Source organism: Durio zibethinus, chromosome 13 (genome assembly GCF_047325235.1).
Source record: "Durio zibethinus cultivar Kanyao isolate XHJ-2024 chromosome 13, ASM4732523v1, whole genome shotgun sequence".
Taxonomy (NCBI): domain Eukaryota; kingdom Viridiplantae; phylum Streptophyta; class Magnoliopsida; order Malvales; family Malvaceae; genus Durio; species Durio zibethinus.
The window spans coordinates 20,146,261-20,163,547 of record NC_143174.1 but is presented as its reverse complement, the minus strand read 5'-3'; the positions used below and the strand labels follow the sequence as shown (position 1 = coordinate 20,163,547).

Genomic DNA, 17,287 nt, shown 5'->3' with positions numbered 1-17,287 from the left:
TGACCTTAATCCCAAATTCTGAACCTTTATCTGTTTTCTCCATTCAAATCATTAAAAGGAAATATCCTTAGAAAGACTTGAGAAACTTCAGAGGGTACTTTCAAAGTTGTATAACCAAAGCATACAATACGTTATCAGTATTGTAAGTCCATTCAGAAAAAACACTCAAAATATCACACCAATCGCTGCAAACTATAATTCATTTCAATGACAATAGCATGTGTGTTGCTTGTCCAGCACAGTAAACTGTTTCATCAGCTAAAACGATTTGTCAATAAACCACTGCACACAAGCCTTCAGGGAAAAAATGACAGTTTATAGAAGATTGCCTAGGTAAAGTAAATTTTGCTCCACTCAAAAACATGAAAGGGGAACAAGTTCTTACAAGGCTCAGTGTATTTTATACAACCAAAATTGTCCAGGGAAAAAAGCAATAAAACTCCAACTTTAAAGAACATTAAGGATATAAAATGGCACCTGTCTGGAAAGGAGAGGTAGAGGCAACTCCATCAAACAATTTGTGGGCCTTAAAAAAATAACCTTTTCACTTATTCAGAACATTTTAATGGGTATATACTCCAAAAAACTGTGGGTGATGATGAATCACGTTAATGTTTGTATACAAATCATTTCATGCATCTACGCAAGAATCCCATTGCCTGGTAGACATTGTTGAGAGTAGCATCAGCTATAGCTGCAGCTTTCACAGCCCCTTCTTCCAAGACTCCATCCAAATAAGCTGGATCAGAAATAATTTCCTCATATCGAGCCTGCAAAAGCAGAAAACCTGACTATGATGGGGACACCCCAATCAATAATAATCAAACATCATCAGTGGAAGAAAAGCCGATAGCTTTCAGACATGCAAAAATCAATGCCATTAGCAAAATAGGGGGAATAAAAAAAAAGATTGGACCAAATAATATGATCACAACTTTGGCTGAAAACAACTTCATGCACGACAAGAAAAAAAAAATCTCCATGTGCATACAAATTATTCACAAAAAGAAACACATGCTATCACTATTGTCAAAGATGGAATCTAATCAGACATTGGTACCACCAGGGCACCAATGCAGGTTCAAAACTGGAGCAACAACATGGACACGAATAGATTTAAAGATTGTTAGACCGCCTAGGTTGCAGTACGTAGCTTCATAACAATTTGCCAGCAATCATTTCTCCTAATTTTTTGACTTCTAAGGTTGACCAAACAGTTGAAATGAGATGGCAAGGACTCAATAGATTTCAAGTACAGCAGGAAAGCTTTTTACTATTAAATTACCAATGATTTCAACGCAAAACTAATTAGTTAACATAAAACATCCATAAATACATATTTCCTTCCCAAACATATGAACTGTTATGGTTAGAATTATTTGAACGCCAGTATTTAATTTAATATAATTAATCTTAAATTGGAATTCATTTCTAGGGTGAAGTATTAGTACAAAAATAAACACCTAGGGTGTGTTTGGATGAGGAATTTTAAAATTTTGAAGAATTTTGAAATACATCAATTTAAAATATCATAATTTGTAATTGCATTATTTGGATAATCGTTTTTAGAAAGAAATTTTAAATATTGGAATCTGATGAGATAAAAAATATTACAATAGAGAAATAATGATATTAGAGATAAAAAAGCAAAATACTAAAAATAATGCAATATGGGTGTCATCATATTTGTAAAAATCTATAGATATCACTAACAATATGAAAAAGATTAAAAAATAAATTTTATAATGAATTTTTGTAGTTAAAATTGAAGAAAACAAAAGTTACGTAAATGAAGGAAACCTAGTAAATGTTGACTTCTTACTATAAAACCAAAGAATTTCACAAATTCCACATCCTTAGGTGGAATTTGAAAAGAGAATTTGAGCCCTTCAAAATTCCTCATTCACATTCCAACAATTTTGACAATTACAATTTTTATTTCGGCAAACCAAGTAATTCCATTTTAGAATTTTGAAAGTCTCTACAAATGAAATCCATCCTTCAAATCCCTCATCCAAACACACCCCTAAAGTCCCTTGGGGCAATAATATGCCCAATCGCAACAAAAACAAATTATAGGTAAAACAGCATAGCATGCATATGTTCCTATCATGCACAGTAAAAAAGAAACACTGTATATAGTGCTAAGAACCTGGATAGGATGCAAATGATCAACCAATGAATCTGTTAGCAGGGCTTTAAATGTGCCCCAGTTCATATCTTGGCATTCCCGCACAACTTCCTGAGACCAAAACATAAGATAATTATTAGGTGTTGAACCTCTCCTAACCTATCTAGACTAATCAATGATCCCACAATTTCTTATATCATAGAAGCAACTTTAAATATCAATAAGAATTTCAAATGCAAAGTTAGATATTGTACAAAAATGTACTGATATGAAAGGAGAGAATGATTCTGTTTCTTAAAGCATTTCACACCTATTCCTGTGTGTGTATATTAAATTCAGAATATTGTAAGCAGAGAACACCCTCTGTCACATTTGCTTGAAGCAAAGTTTACAACCAGAAAGACTAGATCAATCACTCAGGGGCTTAGTGTTACCTTAGTCCAAAGTACTTGTAAGTTGTAATGGAAGTGAAATTACCATAGGACTGACTTATCTTGGATGGACAAGAACAAAAAGGCATATTATCACATGTCATACATGTAAGAGTACTCAAAACTCATGCAGGATACACCTAATCTTCAAACCTCTTTTGTCTTGCTTGAAATTAGCTGATATATCGAAAGAAGATTGTTGCATTCAGGACGTTCAGGATTGTCAAATTCCAGGCTATAAGAATTGCCAGAAGAAACACAAACAAGACAATAAGTTGGACGACTTCACATTAGATTCTATTGTCATATAAAGAAATATGTAATCAAGAAAATAAAAAAGGAAATAGAAGGAAAACTTCAAATTATCTGGATAGACTAGGAATTAACCCTGGAAATGAATCACTCTTGCAACGCTTTATCTTGTTAGCTATCACCTACCACCAAAAAAAAGGAGATTAATTTTGAAAGAAGCAAAGATAAGGGCAAAAACAGAACTTTGAAACCAGCTAAGCTACATAAAATTTTCATAGCATCGATAAGTGAGTGCATGGAGTCATGCAGGTGCATATTTCTTAATTACAAAAGCTGGTATTAACTTTGTTAGATAAACTTAAATGGAAAAAACTTTATAAAATAGTCCACAAGAACCCTTTACTTTTCCCCCAGAATACTGCAACTCAAAATTAACTTTTGAAGTCCAATCCAGGTTAAAGACCCATGACTTCAATGACTACCATGCAGATTTCCATGCATAATTACTAAATTCAACTATAGTATGCATATAATTTATAAAACCTTTTGTAATTTTTAAAAACACACACCAGGCAGGGAGAAACAAGGCAGAAATGTATTAAAACCACTCACATCTTTGGGGTCAAGAAGATTGATTCGTGACTGATCAGAAGGTGCGGACTTAGACATCTACAAGATCAAACCCCATAAATATATCAGTCAGCATCAGAAAAAATCATTTCAGAAAACAAACAAGTAGGTTATAACAGTTTCATAAGCTATTATTGATTTTCTCTTTGCTGGTCATAGAGTGAGATCTAAAAGATGAATAAAACTTGAAAGGTGACTTCATATTTTCTATCATCTTCCACTCTGTTAAAAGACATGAAATTTTTATTATATTTTGGATAATAATGATATGTTCTAGAGCAAGAATCAAATATCCCCAATAACAAACTGCAAAGCTTTACAAAGATAATTCATATAGTCAGATAACTATTTCTATGAAATGTAACTAGGTTAAAGTTTGAAGAAAGCATTCTTAAGACCTTCATTAAGCAACGGGAGTGAAAAAGAAGGTAGGAAATTAATGCCTTATGTTAATTGAATAAGTGACCACCAAAAATAACCGTAGGCAGAAAACTGAAGCCATCTTAAGACTGTTTGGTCTATCCATCCTAGATTATTATGAGAATTTAAGACTTAACCATTACTTTGAGAGAGCATTAAGTCACTGAGAATAATAGCAGCATAGAAATAAAAATGCAAAAGAATATCTCTATCCGTAAAGTCCTAAGAGTTTCCAATGTGATCACCCTCACGCAATTCATCAAGGAGGAGATTGCACTATATAGGAGGTGGGCAAGTCAGAAACTCATATTCATCTACCACAGGCAAGTTTCACTTATCAAAATATAGATTGCTGAAAACCTTCAAAAGACCATCACTGAGGGACATAACTCGTGCTCCAGCTGGCGGTATTAAGGGCTCAGGAACCTACATAAGGGAACAAAGTTAGATAAGAACCTTTCATAATTTGTGATGGTTCATGAGCTTCTATGCAAGGTCTAAACCAAGTATTGGTTAGAAACACCACCTTAAAAATAGCACCACCACGCCTGTGACCAAAACAAAATATTAGAAGGGTCAAAGTTTTAGTGATGATAATGTACAGCAACCGAAAAGAGGCACAGATATAATGATGAATCAACTCTTTAAAAATATTATTTATTCTCACCCTCCCAGCTTTTTCCACTTCCTTCCTCCATATAAATAGTTAATACGCTCAGCCAACTCACGAGTCAGCTCCAAATGCTGCTTCTGATCTTCACCAACTGGTACAAAATCAGACTGCAGAAGCATGCTGCAATTGTGTAAGAATCATGCATCTTCAGGGCACTTTATCAAAACATCGTCAACATTTTTCAGATAAGATACTCAAACTATCAAGGTTGTTAAGCATGCTCAAATAATGGATAATGCTCATTTGTAACCACCTGATACAAAAGAATATCAGAAGCCATCAGAACAGGATATGTCAATAGAGCAACTCCAACATTTTCATCTCCCTGAAAAACCATAACAGAGAAAGACAATTGATTTAAACAGACAAAAAGCATAAATTTGTTAAGAGAAACAAGATGAAATGAAATAATTACTCTACTAGAAAGAATAGCAATCCTATATTTTCCTGATATTAAAAAAATCTTACATGTATGTTAAAAGCCTTACTTTCTTTCTTTTTTTGGATAAAATTGTGAAACCACCAAAGGTAGAAGGATTTTTGCAGGAATTGATATCCAATAGTATGATCTTTGCTTTTAGAAAACTATTTCTGCATCATTGAGAACTGATGCCTACACATTGACAGCACCCAAGCATATGGGGTGATGCTCAATGATGATTTGTAGACTAAAGAAGTTTATCAGATGCTAGCTGAATTCTTTTCCCAATATTTGTATTAAATAATTAAAACTAAAATACTCCCACTTTGACCAACTCCAAATGCACAGGGCTATAGCTTCATTGATAAGAGGTTATGATACAGAAATCTCAAAAAAAATTGAAGCTATAATGATAGTAATAATAACATCAATAATAAGTAATAGACATGGAGCTGTCGGACAGCTAAAAACGCACCGCCTTGCGAGATTTCTCTTTAAACTGGATCATTCTGTTTAGCCAACCAATTGGTGTGGCAGAACTCAGTAGCCACATCAATTCTGCATGAGCACGAACATGTGACTGCACAAAGACAGAAGCCTGCATGGCCAAATGAAATTATTTGTAAGCAACCAGAGCTTCAAATGTGCAGCGAAATGACTCATAAAAGTATCATAAAGGACCAAAAGTGGCAGCACACCTTTGAAGTGTCTACACCACATGCCAAATAAATAGCTGCTGTATTCCTTGTTGCCTTAGATAGTTCTTGTGTATCATAAGGTAGTGTAATCTGCACATAGAGAAAAAATGAATCAATTGAGAATAGCTAAATAGTCATCCAGAAAAAAGAGAAATCTTGCTTTTGAAAAGCAGCCCAACATAAAAGATTGATTGCAAGGCGGCAGCATCAATGAGAAATCTGCACGTAGATAATATTTCATACCGCATGGAGGTCCACAATGAAAAAGAGTGTGTCATATAAGTCCTGCAAAAAAAGAACCACAGCCAGAAACACTTAATCAGACAAAAAGTTAAACATAACAGTAAAGTGTCCTTTTAAGTGTAAAATAACAAAGACAGTCACTAGCTTAAACAAGTTCATTTTATTATGTTCTCATTGTAACCCAGAACATTGAAGTCATTCAATAGTCTGGTTCATGAATCTAAAAATTTATTTGGCATCTAGAACCTGCTATGAAACCTAATCTTCGGATATTCTCAAAGTTTCTCACAAAAATAACAAGTACGTAGAGAAGAAAGCAAGCCAAAAAAATAAAAGATGGTACATATCAATTTCACAATGAAAATCTAGAAAAAGTGCAGTACTCAAGGACAAAACATCAGTACTCACACTAACTTCAAAAGCGACTAAGGTTGGTCTAAAAGGAAACCAAAATTTATTCCATACACATCATCAGAAGTAGCTACATTGCTGATGCCATAAAACCATATTATTTGCATCACTTAACATGTTTGACGTTAAGAATGTAGCAGAGAAAGTCAGGAGAACCTGAAGGTTAATCCAATTCTTTATGGCGCCAAGATAATTCCCAAGGTGGATAGCTCCAGTTGGCTGGACTCCAGATACTATCCTCTTCCTGTAAGTTATTCAATATAAATTTACTAAAACATGTTTCCAGTAAAATGCTTTGGAAATTTAAGTAATGAAATAAAAAATTAAGGTCATTTGAAATCTATAATTTGCTGAGTTTGGAATCCAAAGAACAGTTGATTTTTTAAAATCATTTGTGACTTGTGAACGAATTTTCCTATAAAATTCATTCTCGAATGTAATGAATTCAACTTTAATTTGGTTCCAAACAAGCCGTAATTCTGGATTAGCAAACACATTCTGGCTTTCCAACAGTTCAATTTAACAATTAAGAACAAGCATATATTCACCATTGCGTTGTCAAGTAATCAAATACTATTCAACACTAAAATTTTCTTTTAATTAACTGCATTAAAAGATAAGATAAAATATGAAATGGAGATAATTACCTGACCGAGCTTGAAGATGTCTCTGGAACAGCTGGCTGCGACAGCGAAACACTGCAGCAGCAACGGAAACCAGCGCCGTTGTCTCCATTTACAGCAGGACGGATGAATCCAGGTCTTTTCAAGTATTTATTTTGAAGCCCGCCACAAGATCTATAAACCAAACAAAAATATAAATAGATGAAAATTTTGTTTTCATCGATTTAAAGATGAAGGGAGAAAGAGAGAGTACAGTGAAGATGAGAGGCGAGGAGAGGAATTGGAAAGGATGAGAAATTGAGAGAGAACTGCGCGCCCCATTTTTTCCACTTCTTTCCTCGGCGGTTTTTCAAATTTGTGTTCGGAAAAGATTTATCCGTCAAAAACTGAGTGAGAGAGTGAGACCGTGAGAGGGTGGGAATAGATTGGTCTGTTGCGCCTTGCTTCGTTTTTTTCTGCCTAGGTTTGTTTTCTTTGAGCCTCGGTGCACCTTTAGATTGCGTCAGGAATATATAGCCGTTGATCACTTCTGGCCCGCATCAGCTTTTTTTTTCTCTTTGTTTCTATTGATGAAATTATGCCTCTGGTGCTTGGCGATGAAATCTTCCCCTGGGTTGTAAGTTTTTTTACATAGAGATTGGATCTTAAAGAAAAAAATATAAATGTAAAGATTTAAAATTTAAAATTTATTAATTTTATAGTAATATAAATTAATTAAATTAAATTTAGAATTCTTATAAATCATTTGTTTACAATTAAAATTAAATAATTATCTATATAAAAAACTAGTATAAAATTTTTTTCCTCCAAATTTTATCTTGGCATAATAAAAACCTGCAAATTATGATAAAATTTTTAATTAATTTTTCATTCTTTTATTTGTATCAATTAAATTCTCAAACTATTATTCAATGTCAAATGAATATACTTGGAAAAATCTGATGTGGCTACAATGTGACCTATTCCAAAATATGTGAATTAAGAGGTTGTTAGTATTTTCCATCCAAATTGGGTTCATTTGAAACCAAATAATAAATTAAGGGTTCAATTAAAATAAATAAAAGAATAGGTATTTAAGTGAATATATTACTATAATGTTGAGACTTACTTTGTCATTACACTTTTACTTTTTAATAAAGAAGATAGAAGTGATAATAATTCAAATTTAATTTAATTTTTTAAAATAATGTATAGTATTATGAATATTTAAATTTTGATTCAAATTTAAATCGATATTTTTTTAAAATTAATTTGAACCAATTATATTTGTTCCGTTTGATTGGGTTAATCGATTTTTAAATTTAAATTTTTTAATTTTTATATATTATTTAATAAGATTTTTAAAATATTTAAATAAATTTTTATATAAAATAATTATTTTTATTTTATAAAAATTTAAAAAATATATAAAAAATTAATAAAAATATATAATTCTATTCATTTTTTTTATATTTTAATTTAAAATTTAAATTTAATATATATATTTAATATTCAATTTTAATTTAAATAGAATAAGAAAAATTCTATTCACATATGTTAAATGGCTGCTTATGTAGTTGTTTCCTTTTGGCCTGGTCTTGTTTTTAAATCTCAACAATATTAAATGTTTGGTTTTGCAAATAGTTGGGATGCCGAGCATGGATGACCTTGTGAAGAAGCCTGATCTTTTATCCTTTTATATTGCAAGTAAAATTCCCATCTCTGAACCCAAAGGGCAGGAGCTTTCGGAAATTATTGGCATTTCATATGGACTGCCCCGGAAAATTGAGTTACTTAAAGGACTTGATCGTATGCGATGTAAGATCTGTCAGGTACTTATATCTCTCTCTCTCTCTCTCTCTCTCTCTCTCTCTCTCTCTCTTTTGTGTGTTTGAACACCCACGTCATATGGTTGCATGCTTTCTTCTGTTCTTGATGCACAAACATGCAGTTCTATGGGCTACTCTTCACCAATTTTTATTCAATTGTCTTTTTTTTTTTCTTCGGACTGTAATTGCTAGGCTCTGTGATACGTTGGTGATGTCTAGTGATGGCCCTCTGGGTGCTTATGTTAATTCGCATGGCTATGTGCTTGAGGTAATTATCTTTCGTAAAGCAAATGGCTTACCACTCAAAAGCCGACCGGTTAAAGAGTACAGCTGGTTTCCTGGGTATGGTCTTAAACTCTCCTTTCTCAAAGGCTGGTATGAAGCTAATCATGTACTGCTATGTTTGGCACATAAAGATTAGGTGAAAAATAAGATATTAATTATCTTATTACATATTTATTATGCACTTAAATAAAAAAATTAGATTATTAAAAGAATTAAATATCTTATGCCAATAGGATAACATTATCTTTTGAAAAAATAGAGAATTATTTTTAATTTATGAGATTAAATTTATATATTTTATTATATTTTTAAAAATTATATAAATTTTGAAGAAAGATAATTTTGATTAATAAATAAATTATCTTATTTTAATCCTTTCACACATCAAACATAAGATAAGATAATATTATTTAATCTAATTTTATTTATAATATTATTTTATCTTATCTTATCATAATTTTATGTATTAAATATGATAATTTGGATAGTTGACGCGTTTTTCATCACTATTTGGATTCTCATATCATTTTGCCTTGGGGTTAATAAGAAGGTTGGGATTTTCAATGTTCTCTTGATGACAGTGATAATGCTTCCTTATGGTATAATTGACCTGTATTTAAATTCTAGGTGGAAAGTCAATCCCCCGGTATAGCTTTTTTGGTTAGTAACCAGTAATGACTAGTACTAGGTTATTTTAGAGAACAGGGCAGGAGAGATACCATGTTGATATTGTTGGCTAAAGCAAAGTGATTCAGTTTTGGTTTTCATCATTTTCATTGCGCATTGCAAGTTTTTGTTTGTGATTGTAAACGAGCAACAGTTAACAAACGAGCATTTACTCCTTTACTACAAAATTGTGTTGGTGTATATGGTAGTTGGTGGAACTTTATATATGGGAGGCTGTGAACCAGTAAATTAGACCTAATAAATCAATCTGCAAAACTTGTCCTCCATGAATTGCAATAGTATCTTGCGACTGTTCTCTTAATTCCCTATTTTTGACCCTATAACCATGATTAACTTAATCGCTATTTTCGGTAGGTGTGCATGGACAATTGTAAACTGTGCATCTTGTGAAACCCAAACGGGGTGAGGTGGCTTTTTGCTGCGACAAATGAGAAGTTGAAGCCAAAATCTTTTCGAGGGAAAAGGAGCTGTCAAGTTATGGATGGCATGCGATAGAAACCATGTCTTCTCAAGGATGTCCTAAAATTTTCTCCAGTAATATGCAGCCAGACTATCAGAGCTTATGTTTGTGTAACCTTGATAAATGAAAAGATCAGCTTTCATGCTGGTATTTGTGACTTCTAAAGTAAAGACATAGAACAAATGATTGCAAGGGCCTAATATGATTTAAAACTTTATAAATATAATAAACATAATACGTGTCAAAAAGACTGAATGTTGTGATTCATTTTAAATATATAGGATTAAAATATAAAAGTATTCTCACAAATTTCTATTCGAAGAAAAATAATCAATAGATCCTAATAGCTATGCCATGAACCTCAATCACAAGAACTAGAGGGATCACAAAACCGGAGAGATGAACAACAAAGGCGAATAGAAAACAGTTGCAAAACAAAGTGAGGCTGAGGCCAGCAAATCGCAAACTAACAAAATGGGATTCTACTTCAATTTCAACGGAAGGTTCTGTAGATTGGGCTGTACATGCAGCTCTCCGCGTATTTAACGAGATCCTTAGGTTGAGGAAGGTGAGAAGCCAGACCTAGGAACAATCAAAGAACGTAAAAATGAATATGGAGGTCAGTGTTTTCAAGAGCTTAACAGATTGTAGAAGGAAAGCGACATGATCATGCAACAGATTTCAGGCAGGAACTCACCAAGTTCATATGCCTTGGCAGCAACCTTAGCAGCAATATTGGCTGATATCTTTCTGATATTGGAGAATGGTGGGTAAATCATTCCCTTTTTGTAGTGTTCCTCTGTCACTTGTGAAGCCAAAGCTTCGGCTGTCACAAGGGAAAAAAGTGCAGTTAGGTCCAATTGCTCAACATTTGCATGGGTAGAAAAAACAACCAAATGATTAGTGAGTACTGGTAAAAAGGGTATTATTATATAGAAGGCTTTTGCGAGGCAGTTTTAGTGAGGTCAGTTTTTGGGTGGGTTGAGGCACTTACAGGCTGCCAAAAGCATGTCATCATGTACACGAATTGCACCAGAAATTATCACACCCAAACCAAATCCAGGGAAAATGTAAGCATTGTTTGCCTGAATGACGTCAAACAAGAAGATAACAACTAGAATAAGAAAATTTGGGTGCAAGTAAATTTCCAATTTCAAAAATACTCAAGGTACAGACGGAACCTGGCCAGGCAGGAAGACTTTGCCATTATATTCAAAGGGGTCAAACGGGCTTCCACTGGCAAAGATTGCACGACCCTGCATATACAAAATGGAAGAAAAGAAAAAAGGTAAAGATTATAGTGAGAGTTTTAAGATTAATTTACCTGAATCTTTACCAAATTCCATGCTATTATGATAAGGCATCCCAGCTTAAAGAGCATAGAAGAAAATTGCATGTCACATACCTCACTCCATGTATATGCTTCTTCTGCTGTACATTCAGCTTGTGAGGTAGGATTGGATAGAGCCATGATAAGTGGTTTCTGCAAGTCAACCATTGTGATTAGTACAAAACTCTTCAGTTGAGATGATCTAGACATGCATACAGAGATATATAGGTAGAGAGAGATAAAGAACCTCATTGACGGATGCCATGGCCTCAACAACCTCCTTTGTGAATTGTTTTCCGACTCCAGATGTTCCAATCAGGACAGTTGGCTTGATTGCCTGATTAATCAAAACAAAGGTGAGAAAGAAAGAAAAAAAAATGAAACAATTCCTTTTTGAATCTTGATGAATAATACAAGTTACACACCTTGACAGCATTTACGAGTTCTTTAACAGGTTCATGCTCATGAGCCCAAGGTTTCTTGAAGTGTTGAAGTGACTCCTTGCGGGACTCAACAATCAAACCCTGCCACACAAATCAAGCTCAGCAAAGTGAGAAAGGATGAACAAAAATATGCCAATTTTAGAAAGAAGAGCTACCAACTTTTTAACAAGATGTACAGATGAGATTCACAGTACCTTTGAGTCTACAAGCCAAATCTTCTTGCGGTTCTCTTCAATTGGATTTCCAGTCTGTCAAGAACAATATATGTTCAGCCATAAACCATTTCTGAGAAATCAATATTTAGCATAAGAAAATGCATAAATTTCTTACCTGCTTTGACATCTCGAGAGCTATGAGCTCAGCTATACCAGTTCCAGCCTATCAACACCCAAAAAGAAACACAATTAAGAAGTTAAACATGTATAATAGGGTTTCTCGCTTTACAAGTGAAAAATATGGAGGAAAAGGGGGAGGTTAAGTGATATAAAGAAAAATACTGCTAAGAATTGATTAAACTTGAACAGACTAATTAGTAGCAGGGATTGTCTAGAAAAGTTCAGTTTCCTTATTGTCATTGTTTTAACTGAGCCTTACCTCTCCAGCACCCAGGAACAAGAACCTATGGTCAGCGAGAGTTCCACCAAGTAATCTTAGGGCTGCAAGAAGCCCAGCCAGCACCACAGAAGCTGTACCCTGCAATTATGAAAGAGCCCTATGAGAGTTGCCAAATAAGGAAGAATATTTCTCAAAACTAAAATAATGTTACCACTATGAAGGAAAAAGGAAGAGGAGAATTTAGTTAGAGCCTATTACCTGTATATCGTCGTTGAAAACAAGATGTGTAGAACTATATCTTGCCAACAACTCAAATGCGTTGTGATTTGCAAAATCTTCAAACTGAAAATCAGGCTTAGCTTTTCAGAGAACAGAGTATGTAAAGCCCAGAAAGGCCTAAAATGAACATGAACTGATGATTACCTGTACCAGAACTTTCTCTCCATAATTCTGCTTAACTGCAGACATGAACTCATGAAGAAGTTCAGCATATTCCTACACCATGGAAATTGATGCACCTCAGTATTTCAGATAAGTAAATACACTTATGGCATAACAAATTATGACCGGATGGAAATATGTAGAAGCAAAGGAAAATCACCAAACCTGTCCAGTTGCCCTCCTTTGCCTGAGGCCAATATAAAACTCATCATTTAACAACTTCTCATTGTTTGTCCCAACATCAATAGTTATGGGCAAGCACTGCAAATATTGAATGAAGGTTGTAAATTAATTAAATATCAGTAGCAGATTTAGGAAACATTTTATACTGTTTGGTTAAGCTGCAGAAAACCTAAATGATATAGAAAGTTGAATCAACATCATATATTCAATTACGAAACTACTGTGGTATTACTGTAACCAAAATTTTCACTACAAACTCATCCATTGGGGAATAAGTGGAAAAAAAAAATCAATCATGAATCAGAGTAGTTTTAGTAATGCTTACTGCAGAGGGACGGACTCCCCCCAAAGCTGTGTACAGAGAAAGTTTTCCTACAGGTATACCCATTCCCTGAAAACAATCATAATATTAAAAATCAATAAGTTGGCCTACAAGAGAGAGAGAGACATGATCGCTGTTTCAACTCACAGCGTCAACACAGATATCACTTTACCTGGCAACCAAGATCTCCAAGTCCCAAAATTCTCTCACCATCAGTGACAACAATAACTTGAACACTTCTCTCAGGCCAGTTTTTCAATACTTCAAGAATCTTCCCCCTGATAGATTGTGGTGCTTAGTTATTGTTGTGCAACGGTAACACATAAAAGGAATACATACAAAGGACAAAATCAAATACATACTTTTCTTTCAAACTGATGTAAAGACCCTGAGGGCGCCTGAAAATGCTGCCATATTTTTGGCAAGCCTCCCCAACAGTTGGAGTGTACACAACTGGGAGCAGTTCCTCCACGTTATCAATGAGAAGCTTGTAGAAAAGTCGTTCATTCCTCTCCTGCAAAATGCAACCGACCATCAGTAAAGTTAAGTTGTCAATAGGTGCCATATCACTAGTCTATGAGTCACAAAAAAGGATTCAATCTGTTAAAAGTCATCCAATGTGCGGAATGCAAGGCGTGAACAAGTACCTGAAGATCCATCATGGCCATGTATCGTTGCAAAGGAACTTTATATTGGCGAAGGATATGCATCAGCTTCTTCTCCTGAAGCTCCTGACTTAGAACAACAGGGGGCAAAAGGCCACGCAAGTAGTGGACATCTCTCTCTTTCTCAGTGAAGGCAAGCCCTTTGTTGTGACGTGGGTCCCGCATTAAGGAATACCCACTGCAACAAGAATAACAAAGATCTAACTTGAGTTGAGAGATAACCAAAATCTTCAAATCATGATCTTTTTTTTTTCTAAATTTGGAAACTTCAAATCAACTAAGACATTTCAAAGCCAGTGAAGGGGATAAGTGTATAAAAAGGCAGAAATAACGGCAGTTTTTCTGTTTAGTTATCACTTTGTTTGTAAGTTTCAGTTTCTGTACCACTGAAAAGCCAAAAATGTTATCATCGTTGAAATTATTAATGAAGAATAAAACAAGTCAAAATTTTCTATTGTGGCAGTGAGTATGTAAACAACAGAAACGAGTTTTGTATTAGTCATATTTGATGCAATTTGCAGTCTTGTAGAAAATTTAACAGATTTGTACCAAAAGGAAATTGACAGAAAATTGCTTTTCCCTTTCATTTATCAAAAAAAAAAAAAGAAAAGAAAATTGACAGAAATACAAATATGGTAGAAAATTTAGCTATTGGCATCATATTACCAACAGAAACTTTATTCCCAAAGATCAACAAAGGTATTATCTTTGTGCTTTTCAGATCAAGGTTGTGGTTTTTTTAGATCTAAAATGTCTGAACAACAATTATTACTAGTAGTTCAGACTTTAAAGAAGATTAGATGAAATGAATATCACTTTTAACACACCAAAAATCTAAATATATACTATACCATAAAACAAAAACAGAAAATTGAAGGAAGAAACTATTGGCATTGGTAAAGAAATCTGAATAAATCACCTGGCAACAGAGACAGTCCAAGGAGTGATAGGCTGATCCATCGTGGCACTATCCTCACCGTACATATCCTCAACACCACCGGCAACAGCGCACTTGCTATCCACTAAATCACCATCGTTCATCATTGTTCTCTGCAATAATAAAGACCAATATTTTCTTTCTTCTCCACCCAACACCGATCTCTGCAATCAAAGGAAGCTTGGAAAAAAAAAAAAAAGACCAGAGAAACAGGGCAAAGAAAAACAAGCTTTTGCCTTTATGTTTCAGAAAACAAAAACCAACCCTTTTTATAGGCAAAGTAAAAGGAAAGGAAAACCCAAAAAGATTGTAAAAATCAAAGGTTGGTGCCTTTTTTTTTTATGTTTTCAATGTCAAAGGGAATAAAAACAAGTATAAATTGATCAAATGGAAGAAATGGTTATTCAAAAAGTTCTTCGGACAAATATTTTAATTTCATTTTGTCTAAAAGAAATGTCAAAGTCATAAGCAAAGTTGCAATGTGGGAATAGTTGAAAAAATGATGGTAATTGGTACCAGTAGTCGTTTCAATGAAAGCATCCCGTTTGGAAGGAGAGGAACGTGGAAACGACTGACTGCCTGCCTACTGTGAAACGCAATATGTTTTCCGCGTTTTTCTAGAGAGAGAAAAAGTAAAAGTCTTGCTCTTTCCTTTCTTTCCTGTTTGCTTCCCGCGTGTCTAGAGAGGGAAATGGTAATCTAATTCACTACTTTGAGAAAGGCTTTTCCCTTGTTCGTTATGCTTCTGCTTTAGTTCTATTTCCTGTTTTCTCGTTCGCTCCCTGATCATTTTATTTGTTGTTTTTTTTTTTAAGATAAAATTTTCTAATAATAATATATTTTTAGATTTAATATAAAATTCACTTTCCAAATTCCAATTAACTAGTGCCCTTGTGAGATCTAAAATTGTTTGAAATATTACAACTAATAATAATAATAATAATAATTTATACGTAAAAGAAAACAATAACTGGTATTTAATAACATTGATTATGGTTATATTTTAAAATATAATTAATGTATTGTTTTTTTTTTTTAATTTAATAAAAATAATGTATTAAATATAAAAATTTTTTAAAAATAATATTTTTGCTAATAGTGTTTTGAATGATGAGGTGGAGCTTACGTGAACGATTGTACATAGGTGAGTTGGACCTGCGATAAGAAAAGAATGGTCAAGAAACGTCGAAATTGGTTGCAACTTTTTTCTTCAGCCGCCCCGCAAAGCCCTATTTCCTCCTCTCAAAACATTTTCAAAGCTAATTTTTGCAGTATTTTTCTAACTTTTACTAAATATTTTCATCATTTTTCCAAAAGATGAATAATTGGCATTAGAACATTCATGTCCTTGTTCAATGTTGGGGTGCAGAAGTATAGTCAAGTACTCGTTTGATCAACTAAATACCGTCTTTCCATTTGCCATGCAAATTATAATTCTAGTTGATTTTTTGTTTCTTATTAAAAACCTTCTTTGTATTCCCACTTATGTACTTTCTTTGAAATTTTCTTCCTTTTCTTAACGTATACAACACTGTTTAACTGCTTTTCAGTTAATAATCTATATTATTATAAAATAACTGACTAAATTGATATTACTTGATTCATGAAAATAATTTAATTGAAAAATAAATAAAAACAAATACTGTAATAATATTAAAAATAAAATTAAAGATATATGTATTATCTTATTTTTAAATATTATTTTCTTTCAAAACATAAAGTATTATTCTTTTTACTCATATAATGGGTGTGTCCAATTCAATATAAAATCTTGAACATAGACAACTAGACAAATGTTATTTATATAGTTTTTTGAATTAATATCATAAATAATTTTTAAATTATAATAAAATATTTAACGTATTATTTGAATTTTAAATTTTTAATGTGATATTAAAATTATAAATTTATTAACTAATATTATACTCAATGATTGTTTGTTCGTCATATATCATTTAAATTTAATTATTATAAAAATAAATATCATTTTAATTAATAAATCATAATTCAAATATTATATTAAAAATTTTTAAAATTTAAATATCATATTAAATATTTTATTATAATTAAAGTTCATTCATTTATGACATTAACCTTAACTATTTAAAACATCATGCATGTATTTTTGAAAATATGAGTACACTAACAGCCAGTTTCCATTAATTTGTTATTCCTTTTTGTTGACCTCCTCTAATTTTATTATTCAACGGTTCAATTTTTAATGTTCAAATTACATGG

At 32.9% G+C, this 17,287-nt stretch overlaps 3 protein-coding genes across 5 annotated transcripts; 1 reads left to right on the top strand and 2 right to left on the bottom strand.

The window, feature by feature from the left end:
• Positions 1 to 295: 295 nt before the first annotated feature.
• LOC111302951 (tryptophan--tRNA ligase, chloroplastic/mitochondrial-like) lies at positions 296 to 7,531 on the bottom strand. Of its 3 annotated transcripts, XM_022898869.2 has the most exons (15): positions 7,187 to 7,531; positions 6,958 to 7,107; positions 6,467 to 6,554; positions 5,900 to 5,941; positions 5,657 to 5,746; positions 5,434 to 5,556; positions 4,791 to 4,862; positions 4,532 to 4,644; positions 4,391 to 4,412; positions 4,225 to 4,290; positions 3,427 to 3,483; positions 2,950 to 2,996; positions 2,716 to 2,797; positions 2,153 to 2,242; positions 296 to 770 (listed from the first exon to the last, which is right to left on the bottom strand). In XM_022898869.2, exons 1-15 carry the CDS (start codon positions 7,252 to 7,254, stop codon positions 627 to 629), a joined length of 1,254 nt encoding a protein of 417 aa, XP_022754604.2. In that variant the 5' UTR covers positions 7,255 to 7,531; the 3' UTR covers positions 296 to 626. The 3 variants fall into 3 exon arrangements, 2 of the variants coding, with proteins under 2 accessions (XP_022754604.2, XP_022754605.2); XR_002691689.2 differs by lacking the exon at positions 296 to 770 and having other exon boundaries at positions 2,154 to 2,242; positions 2,609 to 2,797; XM_022898870.2 differs by lacking the exons at positions 2,716 to 2,797; positions 2,950 to 2,996 and having other exon boundaries at positions 435 to 770.
• Positions 7,532 to 8,567: 1,036 nt separating this feature from the next.
• Positions 8,568 to 10,251, top strand: LOC111302950 (uncharacterized). Its single transcript, XM_022898868.2, has 3 exons — positions 8,568 to 8,744; positions 8,934 to 9,083; positions 10,068 to 10,251. Exons 1-3 carry the CDS (start codon positions 8,680 to 8,682, stop codon positions 10,117 to 10,119), a joined length of 267 nt encoding a protein of 88 aa, XP_022754603.2. The 5' UTR covers positions 8,568 to 8,679; the 3' UTR covers positions 10,120 to 10,251.
• Positions 10,252 to 10,412: 161 nt separating this feature from the next.
• LOC111302948 (NADP-dependent malic enzyme-like) lies at positions 10,413 to 15,814 on the bottom strand. The gene is made up of 18 exons (XM_022898866.2): positions 15,032 to 15,814; positions 14,095 to 14,290; positions 13,810 to 13,961; positions 13,620 to 13,725; positions 13,451 to 13,516; positions 13,108 to 13,203; positions 12,925 to 12,996; positions 12,760 to 12,843; positions 12,541 to 12,639; positions 12,277 to 12,324; positions 12,141 to 12,194; positions 11,929 to 12,027; positions 11,751 to 11,840; positions 11,579 to 11,656; positions 11,355 to 11,429; positions 11,168 to 11,258; positions 10,871 to 10,999; positions 10,413 to 10,755 (listed from the first exon to the last, which is right to left on the bottom strand). The coding sequence occupies exons 1-18, from the start codon at positions 15,154 to 15,156 to the stop codon at positions 10,667 to 10,669; spliced, it is 1,749 nt and encodes a 582-aa protein (XP_022754601.2). The 5' UTR covers positions 15,157 to 15,814; the 3' UTR covers positions 10,413 to 10,666.
• Between the last annotated feature and the right edge of the window lie 1,473 nt (positions 15,815 to 17,287).